This window comes from Leucoraja erinacea, chromosome 2 (genome assembly GCF_028641065.1).
Source record: "Leucoraja erinacea ecotype New England chromosome 2, Leri_hhj_1, whole genome shotgun sequence".
NCBI classification, from domain to species: Eukaryota; Metazoa; Chordata; class Chondrichthyes; order Rajiformes; family Rajidae; genus Leucoraja; species Leucoraja erinaceus.
Window position 1 is genome coordinate 125,980,273 of NC_073378.1, and position 18,401 is coordinate 125,998,673.

General features: G+C 45.8%; 1 protein-coding gene across 1 annotated transcript in view; it reads right to left on the reverse strand.

The window, feature by feature from the left end:
• The window catches only part of nrp1a (neuropilin 1a), a 249,136-nt gene that overhangs the window by 12,187 nt on the left and 218,548 nt on the right, over positions 1-18,401 (reverse strand). The window contains exon 14 of the mRNA XM_055665192.1: positions 11,695-11,865. Coding sequence (XP_055521167.1) covers positions 11,695-11,865 — 171 coding nt within the window. The remainder of the gene's footprint in view (positions 1-11,694; positions 11,866-18,401) is intronic.

Genomic DNA, 18,401 nt, shown 5'->3' on the forward strand with positions numbered 1-18,401 from the left:
GTATGTCGGAGCTCGGGACGTCTCTTAGCAGCCTGTAACGCTAACGGCAGCTACTCGGGAACCGCGGTAAGCTCGTGAAGTTTTTTCAACATGTTGAAAAATGTCCACGAGATCCCCGAGTACCTACGAGCGGCTATTACCGTGATTCTCCGAGTTTGAATCAGGGGAAACTCGGGAGAACTCTTGAATTACCTCGTACAGTGGGACAGGCTCTTAAGGCAGCAACTCTACCGCTGCGCCACCGTGCCACCCGGTGGCATAGAACAAGGAAAAAAGGCTGTGGTTGAACAATTATTCCTGTATATCATTAATTAATAGCTCAATAGTTGAATAGTGCTTTATTTGTCATGGAGGCAACTGCACAGTGAAAATATTTTTGCATATATTACACATGCGGGCGATGCCACTATTCAAAGTCCATAGTCTGGTCGGCCCCCGTGCTTGATGTACTGGAGCAGTTCACGCAAACCGACGTCCGTCTCCTCTCCTCTCCCGGCCATATTTGTGTCCGGGGTGGAGGGAGGGGCGCCTCCTGCTGCCAACCTTTAAGGTGCTGGAGGCATTACCCCGGTTCATCCTCCAACCAGCCCACGACACTTAAGACATTGGTAGAAGGTACTAAATGATTCCTAATCTTTCAAAACACTTCTCTATGTTTAACTCTTCGCCCTCAGCCCAGGACTACTGTTTGCCACGGGAAAAAAAATCCACTTTCTCTGTCTCAGCGATATAAATTCAAAATGCTTAGTGGAGTTATAAACTATTTTAGTGGAAATTTCAACATCGCTCCCAACCTAATATCATGACTGTTAATCAGTATCTTGTTGGCTGTTTTTTCATTAAATCCGACTTTCCTAGACTCACCTCTCTAAATCTGCTTCTCTAATGCATTGATTTTACAATGCTCTTTTGAACTTATAAATCTCTCTTCGGCTTCAACACTGTTTATCTCTGCAAGTACCTTCAGCCCTCCATGATTTGCATTTGCTGTGCCTTTCCTCTGCCTTTGCTCCACCTTTACAACCAGGTTTTGGTCCCAGGAATGCAAAACATTTACTTCATCCTTAGTGTGGAGAGAACGATGAGGAAAGGTGGTAGAAAGAGGCTTGGTAAGAAGTGACGTATTACAGAGATCAGTGCAGAAAGCTCGACATTTACAACTTACATATATACAGTATATATACTGTGTGTGTGTGTGTGTGTGTGTGTGTATGTGTAATATATATGTGTGTGTATAATATGTGTGTTTATACAGTATATGTGTATATATATATATATAATAAAAAGTCTCATCTTGACCACTTCCTGTCTGCACTGTATATTGATTTTAGAAAATACACTACCATATATTGCTATGATTTTTGGCCATCTTACTCAGTCCTCCTCCGCTGAGCAGGCCCCGAGGATTTTTCCCATTGATGAAACATAAAAAAGTTATGAGTGTTAAAAAAACCTTGAGATCTTCTCGCCTGTCAATCACCGCAATGAAGGTAACGCCCCTTCTGGGGGGGGGGGGGGGGGGCAATGCTATAAAACCCTGGATGTCTGGACATGACTCAGTCACTCTGCAAGATAGCAAGGGAGAGGCCACGACTAACATTCTAAGCTGTGAATCAACTGAACTGTGAGTCTGCTTACTTACCTACTTACTAGAAAGACAGGAAATTAAGTCGTGAAGGGATATAGACAGGTTAAGTGAGAGAGTAAATATCTGGCAAGTAGGATATAATGTGGAAAATTGCAGAATTCCCCATTTCCCCAAGACAAAACAAAGAATCTGGTTTCTCCACCGACTTAGATCTTTCGGAAGCAAGTAGACAAATCCTTTTATTATTTTTTACCGCTGTGATAATGAGTGTTTTACATGACTGTAACACTGCATGGTACAAGAGTTTGCCTGCTACTTCAAAATCAAAACAGCTCCAACAATTAAAAATCTACTCAAAGATTGTAGATCAACCACTTCAGAAATGGTATGAATCATCCTACCATATAAACATACTAAGGATGGCCAACAACATTTCTTCTGACCCCAAACACGTTCTGAACAGTGAGGACAATTTGTTACCATCAAACCGGAGATATAGGGTTCCAAAATTTAATAAAGTTAGACTGAAGCACTATTTTCCCAGATCAAATGCACGCTGATGGGCCATAAATGTGGTCTTCTGTTATTGTAATGCTATGTTGAATGTAAGTATTTTTGGGTCCTGTCTTGATGTTTTAATGCTTGTCTTCTCTCGTCTCTTTTGTTTTTTCTGTGATTCCGTAAATGGAGCTGCTGCGATGCAAAACAAATTTAAAACTTGCTCTGACAATAAAGTAATATCGTATCTTATGGTATCGTATTTTGGCAAGAAAAATAAAATGAGACCTGTTATCTAAATGGTGAGATCTGTCAAAGATCCAAGATACATAGGGATCTGAGCATGCCATCACATGGTTCGTGAGAGGCGAGTAGCAAGATACAGCAATCAATTAGGAAAGCTAACAGAATAAAGAGGGAACCTGGGGGACACACACCAAGAACAAGGTGGGGTGGGGTGGGGGGTGCTTGAAGAAGGGACGAACAATATTTATGTAACCATGTTGGTACCTCGGGATGCAAAACAACAAATAATTTCACTGTACCATAAAGCATCTATCTATCTATCTATCTATCTATCTATCTATCTATCTATCTATCTATCTATCTATCTATCTATCTATCTATCTATCTATCTATCTATCTATCTATCTATCTATCTGTTTGTCTGTCTGTCTGCCTGTCTGTCTCACTGTCTGTCTGTCTGTCTATATTATTGTTTATTTCAAGAAGGATTGAATATAAAGGTAGGGAGATTATTCTTCCATTATATAATGTTTCAGTGAGACCACATCTGGAGTACTGCGTACAGTTTTTGTCTTCTTATTTCAGGAAGGTTGTGAATGCATTGGAAGCATTTCAGGGGAGATCTACTTCAATAAAGCCTGAAACTGGAGCAGTGACTCATGAGGGAAGGTTCAAGACTTGTATCTGATGACGTTCCAAAGAGTGAGCGGGACTGAATTGAATCAGTCGTGGAATCAGGAACGGGAGATCACTATTTTTAAATTTAAGGGTTGCTTATTTGAAACAGAGCTGAAGCTTTTTTCTCTCTCTCTCTCAGAGGATTGTGAATCTTCCTCAAAGTTATCTTCCTCAAAGGGTGGTGGAAACAGAGTCTGTGACCATTTCTGAGGCAGAAGTAGGTAGGCACTTGATCTCCAGGGCTGCAATGCTACTGAAGGTAAACAGGAATGTGGAGTTGACATTAAAGTCAGATCGGCCTTGATCTTGTTAACTGGCAAAGCAGGCTCCAGGGAGCTGTAAGGCCCACTCCTGCTCCTAATTTGCTCCTCTTGTCCCTCTGCCTGGCTGCTTTTCTACTATTAAAGTTTTCCTGAAAACCTAAGCCGTTAACTGCTTCTTCAGTTCCAGTTTGATTCTTGTCTACTATTATTCTCTCTGCAATACGTTCGAGGCATATAATATCAACAGCATTACTTGTTGTAATATAAATTTGGGTGGCACGGTGGGGCAACGGTAGAGTTTCTGCCTTAAGCCACTGTCCCACTTAGGAAACCCGAACGGAAACCTCTGGAGACTTTGCGCCCCAACCAAGGTTTCCGTGCGGTTCCCTGAGGTTTCCGGAGGTTTTTGTCAGTCTCCCTACCTACTTCCACTACCTGCAACCTTCGGCAACCACCTGCAACATAGAAACATAGAAACATAGAAATTAGGTGCAGGAGTAGGCCATTCGGCCCTTCGAGCCTGCACCGCCATTCAATATGATCATGGCTGATCATCCAACTCAGTATCCCGTACCTGCTTTCTCTCCATACCCCCTGATCCCCTTAGCCACAAGGGCCACATCTAACTCCCTCTTAAATATAGCCAATGAACGGCCTCAACTACCCTCTGGCAGAGAGTTCCAGAGATTCACCACTCGCTGCGTGAAAAAAGTTCTTCTCATCTCAGTTTTAAAGGATTTCCCCCTTATCCTTAAGCTGTGACCCCTTGTCCTGGACTTTCCTAACATCGGGAACAATCTTCCTGCATCTAGCCTGTCCAACCCCTAAAGAATTTTGTAAGTTTCTATAAGATCCCCTCTCAATCTTCTAAATTCTAGAGAGTATATAAACTAAGTCTATCCAGTCTTTTTCTTCATAAGACAGTCCTGACATCCCAGGAACCTCCGGGAACCGCACGGAAACCTTGGGTTGGGCGCAAAGTCTCCAGAGGTTTCCGTTCAGGTTTCCTAAGTGGGACAAGGGCATTACAGCGCTTGCTGCGTCGGAGACCCGGGTTCGATCCTAAATACAGGTGCTTGTCTGTACGGAGTTTATACATTCTCCCCGTGGCCCATGTGGATTTTCTCCGAGATCTTCGGTTTCCTCCCACACTCCAAAGATGTACAGGTTTGTAGGTTAATTGGCTTGGTAAGTGTAAATTGTCCCTAGTGTGTGTAGGATAGTGTGTGGCAGGGCTGGGATTGTATTCTCTGCAGCAACGGAGGTGAAGAAAAGACTTAGTTGAGGTCAATATTATTATGAGAATTGGACCTGTTTCGCTTAACAAAGAGTGTAAGAAGGAACTGCAGATGCTGGTTTAAACCGAAGATAAACACTAAAAGCTGGAATAACTCAGCAGGACAGGCAGCATCTCTGGAGAGAAAGAATGGGTGATGTTTCGGGTCGAGACCTTCAGACTGATGAGGTTGAAAATCAGCCGTAAAACACAATGACTGGAGATGTGTGTTATCCAACTAAGGGCAGAAATCAGAATCATGTGTTCATCTTTATTGACGTGACACCATAATAAATATATTACTGAAAAAATAATTTAATGGGGTGGCACGTCGATTTGATCCTGGCTACGGGTGCTGTCTGTACAGTATTTCTACATTCTACCTATGAACACATGGGTTTTCTCTGGATATTCCGGTTTCTCCCATATCCGAAAGAAGTGAAGGTTTGTAGGTTAATTGGCTTCTGTAAATTGTCCCTGGCGTGTAGGATAGAACTGGTGTATGGTAGATTGCTGGTCGGTGTGGACTTGGTGTGCCGAAGGGCCTGTGTCCATATATATGTTTTACATATATATCATAATTTAATTGAACCATATACTTGGTTAAATATGTGGTATTAGTTTTGTCTTATTTCTATAGTCAAAGGGTAAGGTTGATTGATTTGTTTGTGCAGAACAATGATGGGAGTCCGACTCTTGCCTTGTTTCTGTGTTTTTTTCTCTATATATATGCATAACAGCATGAATTATAATCGGTTTTCCATACATGAATGTACTAAGGTCAATCATGTGCTGCACCTGTTGATCAGAGCCTGGCTCTACAGTAGAATGTAATTAGGAATGTAATTTAGCCTAACCATATTCATACCTAATCCAATTTAAAGCATAAATGTTGCATTCAAGTGTTAGTTAAAAGACTCACTACTGTATGCCCCAGATGGCACAATTTCAAGCTGAAAAATACAAAATCTCCCTACCGTGGGTCGCTACACTCCCTTGCAATTTCCCACTCTCAACTCTCACCCAATGTTGGCAGCCCTGTGTGTGGGGATCGCTGGTCGGCATGGACTCGGTGGGCTGAAGGGCCTGTTTCCGCGTTGTATCTCTAAATCTAAACTAAACTAAACTAAATCTGTATTGCCAGTTATTACATCAGTGGTAAAGTTAATAAGATGATTATCCAGAGACGAATTCAGAAATTAGACATATGAGCGCAAATTCAACTGTTTAAATTCAGCTAATTGAATAATCTGAAATTTAAAATAAAAGATACTTGCACCAATTAGACCATGAAATTACTGGGCTATTGTAAAAAATACAGTTCTTACTTTTTGTTCACTAATACCCTTCAGTTTAATTTAGATTTGAGATACAGCGCGGAAACAAGCCCTTCGGCCCACCGAGTCCGTACCAACCAGCGATCCCCGCACATTAACTCTACCCTACACACAATCTTACATTTTTAACCAAGCCAATTAACCTACAAACCTGCATGTCTTTGGAGTGTGGGAGGAAACCGAAGATCTCGGAGAAAACCCACGCAGGTCACGGAGAATGTACAAACTCCGTACAGACAGCACCCGTAGTCGGGATCGAACCCGGGTCTCTGGCACTGTAAGGCAGTAGCTCTACCGCTGCGCCACTGTGACACCCTACTTCAGGGAAGAAAGAGACCATCCTTAATTGGTCTAGTCTATATGTGACTCCAGACCAAGGAATGTGGTAGACTCTTAGCTACCCTTCAAAATTGCCAAGCAAACAGTTCAGTTATATAATAAGCTTTATGGTAAGTGAAAGTATAAAACACAGAACATAGAACAGTATAGCACAGGACTAGGCCCTTGAAGGTTCGTAACCTGTGAGGTAGCGAATAGTGAAAGGCTTGGATAGAGTGGATGTGGAGAGGATGTTTCCACTGGTGGGAAAGTCTAAGACCAGAGGATTAATGGATGTTCCTTCGGCAAGGAGATGAGAAAGAATTTCTTTCACCAGAGGGTAGTGAATCTGTGGAATGCTTTGCCTCAGATGGCCGTAGAGGCCAAGTTATTGGATATTTTTGGTGTAGATAGATAAATTTGTGATTAGTACGGGTGTCAGGGGTTATGGGTGAGAAAGGGGTTAGGAGGGGGAGATAGATCAACCATGATCGAATGGCGGAGTAGACTTGATTGGCCGAATGGCCGAATTCTGCTCCTAGCACATCATCTTATGATCTTACAGCTGTGCACTTGGACACGTGTAGAAACGGTGTGACCTTATATTCCTTCAAAATAGTACAAAGCCCCTATCCCACATTTATTATTGTTTTAAATAATTTATTTTTCCCAGCAGAAGGCAGTTTTCCTTTCTCTCTGCCCATCCCTGTCTACACAAGCCTCCTCCCCTCCCCCAGCCATTTCCACAGGGGGATTGACGAGTTATTTTTGAAGTTTATTTTTCTTACAAATGTTTGTCCTCCTTCCCGGCGTCCCCGAAGGTTTACCCAATGCTGAGTTACGGTCCCACTGGTTGCAACTGACCCCTCTGGAAAACATACTCCCGTGTAATTATTCTGCGCTGGTGACCTGTGAGCTACTGTGTTCACTGGGGGATTAGTGTTGCCAACTTTCTCACTCCCAAATAAGGGACAAAAGGTCAAAATACGGGACAAATTCTCAACGGCAATTCGTTGACCGACTCGGCCGTGGCTGGGTGAATGATGAGTTAGCTGGACTACACACAAAGCCCAGCCTGCGGGCCAGCTGAGGAGTTTTGGCCCGGGCCCACACGATGATGCGCGGAATTTCCAGCGCCCCATCCAACTCATGAACCGATGATCGGCCATGAGAAGGAGGGGTGGTGGTGTCGGCGATAAGCGAAGATCTGAAGGTTGGACAGCTGACCAGGCTGCCGACCGATGGGGCCATAGGCGAGGTGCGGGGGGGGGGGGGTTGCACTACGTCGGGACGGGTGAGGCGGGGCCGGACGCGGCGCTCTGACCAGACAGTACCCTCGACCCGAATAGTAGCAGTCAAATACGGGACAAGGGCGGTCCTGTATGGGAAGAGCCAATTTAGCCCAATATACGGGATGTCCCGGCTTATATGGGACAGTTGGCAACCCTACTGGGGGATGAATTGGCGTAGTTGGGAGAGAGGGCATCCGAGCAATGGCTGACCATTCCTCATCACGCTGGGTATTTACCGCCCTCATGAACCGGGCGTATACCTTGCTTCCGCTTTCTCAGGTGACTTTGGCCGGAGCAAGGGAGCAAGGATTCAAGGGATACAGGGAGAAAGCAGGAAGAATGGGTCGACAGGGCTTACATTCACTGGAATTTAGAAGGATGGGAGGGTATCTTATAAAACATATAACATTCTTAAAGGCTTGGACAGGCTAACTGCAGGAAAATGCTCCCCATGTTGGGGGTGGGCAGAACCAGGGGTCACAATTTAAGAATAAGGGGTAGGCCATTTAGGACTGAGATGAGGAAGGCAGTGGAGGCCAATTCACTGGATGTTTTCAAGAGAGAGTTAAGGGCCTGTCCCACTTACGTGTCCTTGGCAGGCAAATTACGCAACCTCGTGGTTGCGTTGAGCCGCGATGGTCCTGCGAAGGTCGGGCGCAATGTCATGCATATGCACAGCCTTCTGGAGCGCGTGACGTCATTTGAAGATGGACACAAAGCTGGAGTAACTCAACGGGACAGGCAGCATCTCTGGAGAGAAGGAATGGGTGAGGTTTTGTGTCGAGACTCTTCTTCAGTCTGAAAAGAAGGGTCTTGACCCGAAACGTCACCCATTGCTTCTCTCCAGAGATGCTGCCGGTCCCGCTGATTTACTCCTGCATTTTGTGTCCATCTTCAATTTTCTTGGCCCCGCTCTGGGAGTAGATTGGGGCGGATCCGGACCACAACGGCCATGACCCCCAGGCCGAGTTTGACGATCGTTTGCCTGCTTCTGCTACTGTTGGAGGTGAGACGTTGCGTCGCGCCAGGGTCTTGGGCCCGTCCCACTTTGGCCGTCAGTTACACGACAGGCCGTTGGCGCGCGAAGATTTTGTTTGCTACAAAAATTTCAGGAACCCCGCGCACAACTACATACTTTTCAGTGGGACCACAACAGCATTTTTCAGGGGGACCGGCCCCGCGCGGCCATATGATGCCCGTACGCCTCAACGCGACCACGAGGTCACATAATTTGCATGCCTAGGACACATAAGTGGGACAGGCCAATTAGATTTAGCACTTAGGACTAAAGAAATCAAGGGATATGGGGAGAAAGCAGGAACTGATTCTGGATGAACAGCCATGAACATATTGAATGGCGGTGCAGGCTCGAAGGGGTGAATGGCCTACTCCTGCACCTATTTTCTATGTTTCTATGGGCAGAAATCTAACCTGACACCTGCATGAAGCAAGACAATTTCTTACCCAGCTGAATGGATGACAACCGCTCACAATAACGATCCTTTCAGTTCAATACCGGGATTTAAAAAAAGAAGGGAGTAAAGTTCTTTTCACATAGTTGTCAGCAACAACGAGCTGTTTGAAAACCTGTAATCATCTCAATTCAGGTGTCACAAATGTGACAGAGAGTATTATGAAGTTGAGCACGTTGTGAAAATTAGAAACATAGAAAATAGGTGCAGGAGTCGGCCATTCGGCCCTTTGAACCAGCACCGCCATTCAATATGATCATGGCTGATCATCCAAAATTAGTACCCCGTTCCTGCTTTCTCCCCATATCCCTTGATTCCGTTAGCCCTATGAGCTAAATCTAACTCTCTCTAGAATACATCAGGTCAATTGGCCCCCACTGCCTACTGTGGCAGAGAATTACACAGATTCTATTCCTGATTCACAATTATTCCTGATTGTTCTGGGCTGACGGAATGTACAGCAGGGTGCTGATTTTAGTTTTAGTTTCAGAGGTACGGAGCGGAGGGAACAGGCCCTTTGGCCCACCGACTCTGCCCTGACCAGCGATCCCCGCACGCTTACACTATCCTAGACACACTAGGGACAGTGTACAATTTTATGCAAGCTAATTAGCCTGCAAACCTGTACGTCTTTGGAGTGTGGGAGGAAACCGGAGCACCCGGGCAAAACCCACGCAAGTCACGGGGAGAACGTGTAAACTCCGTACGGACAGCATTAGTAGTCAGGATCGAACCCGGGTCTCTGGCGCTGTAAGGTAGCAACGGTAACGCTGCGCCACCGTGCCACCCTAATTATCACCATTGATCCAGGGAGGTGTGTTAGGATCTCAATAAAGTAGCTGCAATAAACCCAGCAACTTGTGAGAGGCAGATTGGGAGACTCTCGTTGAGGTGACCCTTCACAGCTTAAGGATAAAGGGGAAATCCTTTAAAACCGAGATGAGAACTTTTTTTCACGCAGAGAGTGGTGAATCTCTGGAACTCTCTGCCACAGAGGGTAGTTGAGGCCAGTTCATTGGCTATATTTAAGAGGGAGTTAGATGTTGCCCTTGTGGCTAAAGGGATCAGGGAGTATGGAGAGAAGGCAGGTACGGGATACTGAGTTGGATGATCAGCCATAATCATATTGAATGGCGGTGCAGGCTCGAAGGGCCGAATGGCCTACTCCTGCACCTAATTTCTATGTTTCTATGTTTCTATGTTTGCCCGAAGGACCAGATGCAACCCAACCCAGCGGTATGAATATTGATTTCTCTAACTTCAAGTAACCCTTGCTTTTCCCCCCTCTCTCCGTCCCTCCTCCATCTTAGTTCGTGGACTAGTTTCACTGTCCTCCTGATTAAATTCTACCTATTGTATGCCTTCCCCTCAGCCAACAATGAACAATTCCACATTTCCTTGAACACCATCTGCTTTGATCCGTCATTTTCACACCCTCCTTTTCCATATCTCTAGTCTCCCTCTCCCCTGACTCTCAATCTGGGGAAGGGTCTTGACCCATTCCTTCTCTCCAGAGATGTTGACTGTCCCGCTGAGTTACTCCAGCATTTTGTGTCTACCAGCGGCATCCCACTCAGGTTGAAGCAACCAGCCCTCTGACACTGGTTCGACACCTGTGAGAGCCACAGTGGCCAGTGATCTACAGACACAGTTGCTTACTATGGAATTTAAATTCATGTAATTAAATAAATCTGCAATAAAAAGCTCAAAGCAATATTGGTAACAGTAAAAACTAAAGAAAAGCCAGATCACAAATGTTCTTTGGGGAAGAACGTTGATAACGGTGGCGCAGCGGTAGAGTTGCTGCCTTACAGCGCTTGCAGTGCCGGAGACCCGGGTTCGATCCCGACTACGGGTGCTTGTCAGTTTGGAGTTTGTACATTCTCCCCGCGACCTCGTGGGTTTTCCCCGAGATCTTCGGTTTCCTTCCACACTCCAAAGACGTACAGGTTTGTAGATTAATTGGCTTGGGTCTGTATACTTGGTATAAGTGTAAATTGTCCCTAGTGTGTGTAGGCTTGTGTTGATGTGCGGGGATCGCTGGTGGGTGCACACTCGGTGGGCTGAAGGGCCTGCATCTGCGCTGTATCTCTAAACTAAACTAAACTAATACAAATGGCATCACCCCCTGGAAGGAGCTATTACGAGTGCTGATCAATGGATTAAACAAACAAGACGGTTTTAAGGAGCATCTTAAAGGAGAGCGTGAGGAGGGACGGGATGTCAGATTCTGCCAGTCTGCCTGCAGATTTTAAAGGTGGACGATTAAATTCACAAATACCAATCTGATTGGATTTGAAGAATCGCAGGCGCGGGGGAGAAAGGAAGCCCTAACACGCGGATGAGAATTCTAAAAGCGAGGAATCTGCCCGCCCAGAAACCAAACTAAACAGTTGTAGGAAGGAAATGCAGATGCTGGGTTTAAACCGAAGACAGACTCAGACTGAAGAAAGGTCTCGACCTAAAACGTCACTCATTCCTTCCCTCCAGACAATATGTAGTTTTGGTCACAAATTGAATTGCCACGTTCCTGGGATTTCCCCCTCTCATGTATCCTCCAGTAATGTAACAAGTTGGTTTCAATGGAAGGCCATGCAGGGACTCGACCTGAAACGTCACCAGCCCCTTCTCTCCAGAGATGATGCTGAGTTACCCCGCTGAATTAACCCAGCGTTTTTGCGTCTGTCCCCCCCCGTGCAAACAAACGTAATTTCCGCATTTCTCACCCATCGTGTGATTTCCTTCCGGCTCAGCGACGGCGGATTCTTCGTTTCCCACGTGGACTTCCCATCTAAAGCCTGCGGATTCATCGTGGTGCCAGTCGCAGAAGCTCTCCTGGGTGGTGCCCCCGAACTTGCAGTTGAAACCGGGCACCTCATTGATGGGAATGAGATGGTCTGCAAGACACAGAGAGAACGTCACAGCTCATGCAACCGAGAGCAACAGCAGATCAACACATCAAGGGACCCTGCAATGGGCTCTTGCCGAGCCGGCTGCCTGCCCCATTTCCGGGGTTATGTCCGCGCCCAGGCGGTTTTCGAAAGGTTACACAGAAAAGCTGGAGAAACTCAGCGGGTGCAGCAGCATCTATGGAGCGAAGGAAATAGGCAATGTTTCGGGCCGAAACCCTTCTTCAGACTGATCGGGGGTGGGGGTAGGTGGGGACAAGAAAGGGAAAAGGAGGAGTAGCCAGAAGGCTGGAGGGTGGGAGGAGACAGCAGGGGAGCTGAGGAAGGGGAGGAGACAGCAAGGACTAACAAAATTGGGAGTAGGCGCTGTCCACGGGCACCCTGGAGTATTCCCGGGACCGCTGGGCACCGCGGGGCGTGGAAGTCATCCTCAATAAGGATGGTGATAAAGTTGTATCGTAGTTTATTTAGTATATTTGTTTGACTTGTATTATGGTGGTGGGTTTGGTTTTGACTAATTTCGTACTGTAGTAGAAACATAGAAATTAGGTGCAGGAGTAGGCCATTCAGCCCTTCGAGCCTGCACCGCCATTCAATATGATCACGGCTGATCATCCAACTCAGTATCCCATCCCTGCTTTCTCTCCATACCACCTGATCCCTTTAGCCACAAGGGCCACATCTAACTCCCTCTTAAATATAGCCAATGAACTGGCCTCAACTATCTTCTGTGGCAGAGATTCCACAGATTCACCACTCTCTGCGTGAAAAATGTTTTCCTCATCTCGGTCCTAAAAGATTTCCCCCTTATCCTTAAACTGTGACCCCTTGTCCTGGAATTTTGTACTGTAAATATTATTGTAAATAATTATTTTTGGTTAAAAGAAAAGAGAGCCTGGAATACAAAGTGAAGGCGTTCTATTTGATAGGCAGTCCATTGGGAATGCCCAGAGATCTTCCCAGGATTCCAGCAGCTATTGATTTTACTTTGTAAACAGTGCTCAATCAAGGTGCAAGATTTTCTAGCCAACTCACAAGAATGTGGGCTGCGTGCGACTTTAATGTTAAACGTTGCCGTGGCAACCACAAATGGGTCTGCCGTGCAAATTCAGTGTTATAGATTTTCATTGATTTTCATCAGAGGTTTAAACTTGCCTTTTTCTTGCATCAATGCACATTATTTCATTGACGCGCGAGGCTATTTAAAAAAAAAAGATTCCTCTCAGAGAGTTACATGTGACTGCCATGAGAGAGGCAGTCACAGGCTAACACTATCCAGCGAGAACCTTTGTTGTGTTCTGCTCGGGATCGGTCTAAATGCTGCATTGTGCCAAGACCTCGAAAAGCCTGGATTCAACCCACAATGTGGTCACAGCTGTTTTAAAAACTCATTTTATATATTTTTTTTCTGTACCTAAAACCGAATATTTTGTAACCAAGAGTCCCAGATCATAACAACTTAAAAAAAAACAGAAGTGAGACCAGGGAATGAATTTTTTTCATCAGCTGTTTGTTTCATCATCTCCTAAAAGTTGTGATGTCCTCCTGCCTGTGATGGCCACTGATGCTAATTCAATCCAGCTTCCACAAAACTGCTTGCGTGAAAGGAAAATATCGAGTAACCTTCTCTTTAGTGCTTGAAGTGAGCCAGATTTATGGCATCCCACCCAGCCTTTGCTGATTTACTGATCAGTGGGGAAAATACCTTTCACATTTTCTGCTTGGAACCTAATTAGATCCCCCTTGACCTTATCTCCTTTGGCGATTACAGCTTCCTCGAGTCTCCCTGAGCTGCTGATAGCGCCGTGAGGATAGTTCAGTCGTTTCCTGTTGCGGAGACTCATAAATCTCCACCAATCTAGCTAATGGACCACCAGGAAAATTAGCCACATATATATACAGGCTGGAATGAAAATTCATATGGTCGTTATGTGGAACACGTCGATGAAGGTTTCATTACTCAACAGTCTGCTGGTACTGCTGAAAGTGTGTGTCATTAACCCACAATTTCACGTTGAGTCACCAGTGGACTGAGGGTGTGAATTCCATTCGATAAGTAAATAAGAATATGAAGACTTTCCATGTTAATTGCTGCTCGAGAAATTGTAAATGCATTCAGATACCTACAGGTAATAGGATGGGGTGGCATGGGGGTGCAGCTGGTAGAGCTGCTGCCTCACAACTCCAACACCATGGGTTCAATGCTGGCCACTGGTCCTGCCAATATGGGGTTTTCATCTTCAATGGGGAGATGTAACACCTATACCTCCTCCCTCGACCCCGTCCAGGGACCCCGACAGTCCTTTCAGGTGAGGGAGACGTTCACTTGCATCTCCTCTGATCTCATCTACCGTATCCGCTGTTCCAGGTGTTTAGTTTTAGTTTAGTTTAGAGATACAGCGTGGAAACAGGCCCTTCGGCCCATCGGGACCACGCCGACCAGCCATCCCCACATATTAGCACTGACCTACACACACTAGGGACAATTTTCCATTTATACCAATCCAATTAACCTACAAACCTGTACGTCTTTGGAGTGTGGGAGGAAACCGAAGATCTCGGAGAAAACCCACTTGGTTACGGGGAGAACGTACAAACTCCAAAAGAAACAAACAAAAAGGTGTGGACTCCTATATGTCGGCGAGAACAAGGGCAGGCTCGGCGGTCGTTTTGCTGAACACCTCTACTCAGTTTGTCTAAACCTACCTGATCTCCCGGTTCCTCAACACTTTAACTCCCCCTCCCATTCCCACACTGACCTTTCTGTCCTGGGTCCACTGTCAGAGTGAGGCCCAGCGCAAATTGGAGGAACAGCACCTCACATTTCGCATAGGCGGCTTACAAATTGGTACGAATATTGATGTCTCTAACTTCAAGCACCCTTGCTTTCCCTCTCTCTCCATCCCTCCCCACCCTAGTTCTCCGACCAGACTGACTGTCCTCCTGATTAAATGTTATCTTTGTGTGCTTCGTTGTCACCTTCCCCTAGCTAACAATGATCTTTTCTACATTTTCCTTGACCTTCATCCCCTTTGATCTCTTGTCTTCACACCTTACTCTTCCATATCTCTATGTCTCCCTCTCCTCTGACGGTCAGTCTGAAGAAGGGTCTCGACCTGAAACATCACTCATTCCTTCTCTCCAGAGATGCTGCCCGTCCCCGCTGTTACTCCAGCATTTTGTGCATATCTGGGTTCCATTTTGACCTCTGGTCCTGTCTAAGTTGAGTTTTCACCTTCAGAGTGTGACCATGTGGGTTTTGTCGGGATACTCCGGTTAACCCCACTCCATAAAAGCGTGCTGGTTAGTACATTAAATAGCCACCATAAGTCACCCACAGTGCATGGAGGAGTGGGAGATTCTGAAGAGCAGTTGATGGGAATACAGTGGGGGAGTGCGGGGGGGTGGGAACATCACGGGATTAGCGTAGGATCTGTGTGAATGAGCACTTGGTCAGATGGGCTCAAGGTGTCAAGATTAATGTTGCCCCAGATGAAAAAAATGATCTATATCAAAACATCTGCACCTGGATTAACTTAGTCAGTCAGCAGCACGAGGGTGCTGTCGTCTTGCGTTAGTGTGGAGGAAGGCAGTGTACTCACTCACATTTGGCCGATCATTCAGTTTCAGTTCAGTTTAGTTTATTGTCACATGTACAATTATAGACAATAGACAATAGGTGCAGGAGTAGGCCATTCAGCCCTTCCAGACAGCACCGCCATTCACTGTGATCATGGCTGATCATCCACCATCAGTACCCAGTTCCAGCCTTCTCTCCATATCCCTTAAGACTCCGCTATCTTTAAGAGCTCTATCTAACTCTCTCATGAAAGCATCCAGAGAATTGACCTCCATTGCCTTCTGAGGCAGAGAATTCCACAGATTCACAACCCTCTGTGTGAAAAAGGTTTTCCTTGTCTCCGTTCTAAATGGTTTACCCCTTATTCTTAAACTGTGGCCCCTGGTTCTGGACTCCCCCAACATTCTCACGGGAACATGTCTTCTTTGCATTTAGTTTTGTTGATCCAATACCCTGCATATCTTTCATTATTTGTTCTATATTTCAATAAGATCCCCTCTCATCCCTTTCCCCTGATTCTCAGTCAAGGGTCTCGACTGAAAGCCTGGTCCGCTCCATTCTTTCAACATATGACTGTCCTGCCATCCCGGGAATTAACCTTGTGAACCTACGCTGCATTCATGGGTACAGTGAAAAGCTTTTTGTTTATCGATAGCAAGATTGAATATGAAGATCACCATTGGCAGCAGCTTCAACAGAAGGAGTGCACGGGGTTTGTAATCACTGCCTTACTTCCCATTGATATCGTAGCGATAGCTCCAATTGAGAACAAGTGTGAGGCTTAGAGGCCTAGTCAAGCCAAGTGTCCTGTGCTGAATGTGTTGTTATACAATGATACAATGTAAAAATTGTCCCTAGTATGTGCAGGACAGTGTTAATGTGTGGGGAGGGAATCATTGGGCTAGGAGAGCACAGCAGAGTCAGTGGGCACCTCCAGTGGGCTTCTGGTGTTAACAACTAGGTTTGTGTTGTTTATAGAGATACAGCGCAGATACAGGCCCTTCGGCCCATCGCGTCCGTGTCGACCAGCAATCCCCGCACACTAGCACTATCCTACACACACACTGGGGACAATTTACAATCTTTACTGAAGCCAATTAGTTTAGCTTAGTTTAGTTTTGGGATACAGTGCAGAAACAGGCCCTTTGGCCCAATGATCCCCTCCCCACACATTAACACTGTCCTGCACATACTAGGGACAATTTTTACACATACGCCAAGCCGATTAACCTAAATACTTAGGAGTGCGAGAGGAAACTGAAGATCTAGGAGAAAACCCATGCGGTCACGGAGAGAACGTACAAACTCTGTACAGACAGCACCCGTAGTCAGGATCGAACCTGGGTCTCTGGTGCTGCAAGCACTATAAGGCAGCAACTCTACTGCTGCGCCACTGTGCCACCCTAATTGGCCTACAAACCTGTATGTCTTTGGAGCGTGGGAGGAAACCAGAGCATTCGGAGAAAACCCTCGCAGATCACGGGGAAAACGTACAAACTCCATACAGGCAGCACCAATGGTCAGAATAGAACCCGGGACTCTGGTGCTGCATGGCAGCAACTCTACCGCTGCACCACCATAAGGGAACTTTAACTAAAGTGTGTGGTTGCGTTTGTGCAATGACCGGCAGTGAGGTGTAGGGAACCAGCGAGGCCATGATATGGTCACCCTTCCCTTTGGCCCAGTTTCCCCAGGCCCACCCAACTGCCCCACAGAGTTACTTCAGCTTTTTGTGTCTATCTTCAGTTTAAACCAACATCTGCAGTTCCTTCCTACACATAACCTCAGACATCACTGTAACTGATACCGCCGTGTACTTTTTCTTCATTGGAGAGCTGCCAGCAGTAAAATAATCTGGTATTCATTTACCTTTACCTCCATAGCTTTTTTTATTTGTATAGGGGATTATGGACTTCAGAGGCTGAATAAACATTAACTGCCCATCCCTAATTGCCCTTGAGGTGGTGATGTATGGTGATGAAGACAAAGATTCTCTGATCTCATCTAAATAGATTCCTTACTGATAAAGTAATATGTTTAATTCACCAATATTATACTATGTAGCTTGGCCAGGACTGAAATAGAGTCTTGGAGCTGTACGGCAAAGAAACAGGCTCTTCGGCCTACTGAGCGCCTGTGCTGCCCATCATAAACTTAGCTGCCCTGGTTTAACCTTCCAAAATACAGAACTTTTTTCACATCTGAGTTAAGTTCATGAGTGATAGGAGCAGAGTTAGGCCATTCGGCCCATCAAGTCTACACCGCCATCCTAACTCTCCCTCCAAACCGCGTTCTCCTGCCTTCCCCCCATAAGCACTGACGCCTGCACTAATCAAGAAACTATCTATCTCTGCCTTAAACATATCCATTGACTTGTCCTCCACAACCTTCTGCGGCAAAGAATTCCGCAGATTCACCAGCTACTGACTTAAGGGTAGTCCTGTGAGTTGAGCCAGTCAACACATGATGTTTACCAGAGGGCGCCCCTAAACTAGACTAAAGCCTCCAACCCTCTGGACTCGTGAGAGAACAACCACATCAACCTGCCCTTCAAATTTAGCTTTGCATAGCTAAATTTTCCAAAACACTGACACATTCCAGAACGCCCTGTCCAAACTTCCAAAACAAAAGTTAGCTGTCCTGATGATAGCAATGTTGCTTTGTTGCCAGCTGACCCTATTAGTACACGGAGCTGTTAAGTCAACAAACATAGAGACCTGATGACAGAGAGACAAAGTGGTGACTTCATGACCCCTGAGATTACATTGTAGACTGAGGTTTAGTTTAGCTTAGAAACATCGAAAATAGGTGCAGGAGAAGGCCATCCGGCCCTTTGAGCCAGCACCACCATTCAATATGATTATGGCTTATCATCCAGAATCAGTATCCCATTCCTGTTTTATCCCCACATCCCTTGATTCCATTAGCCCTAACAGCTATATCC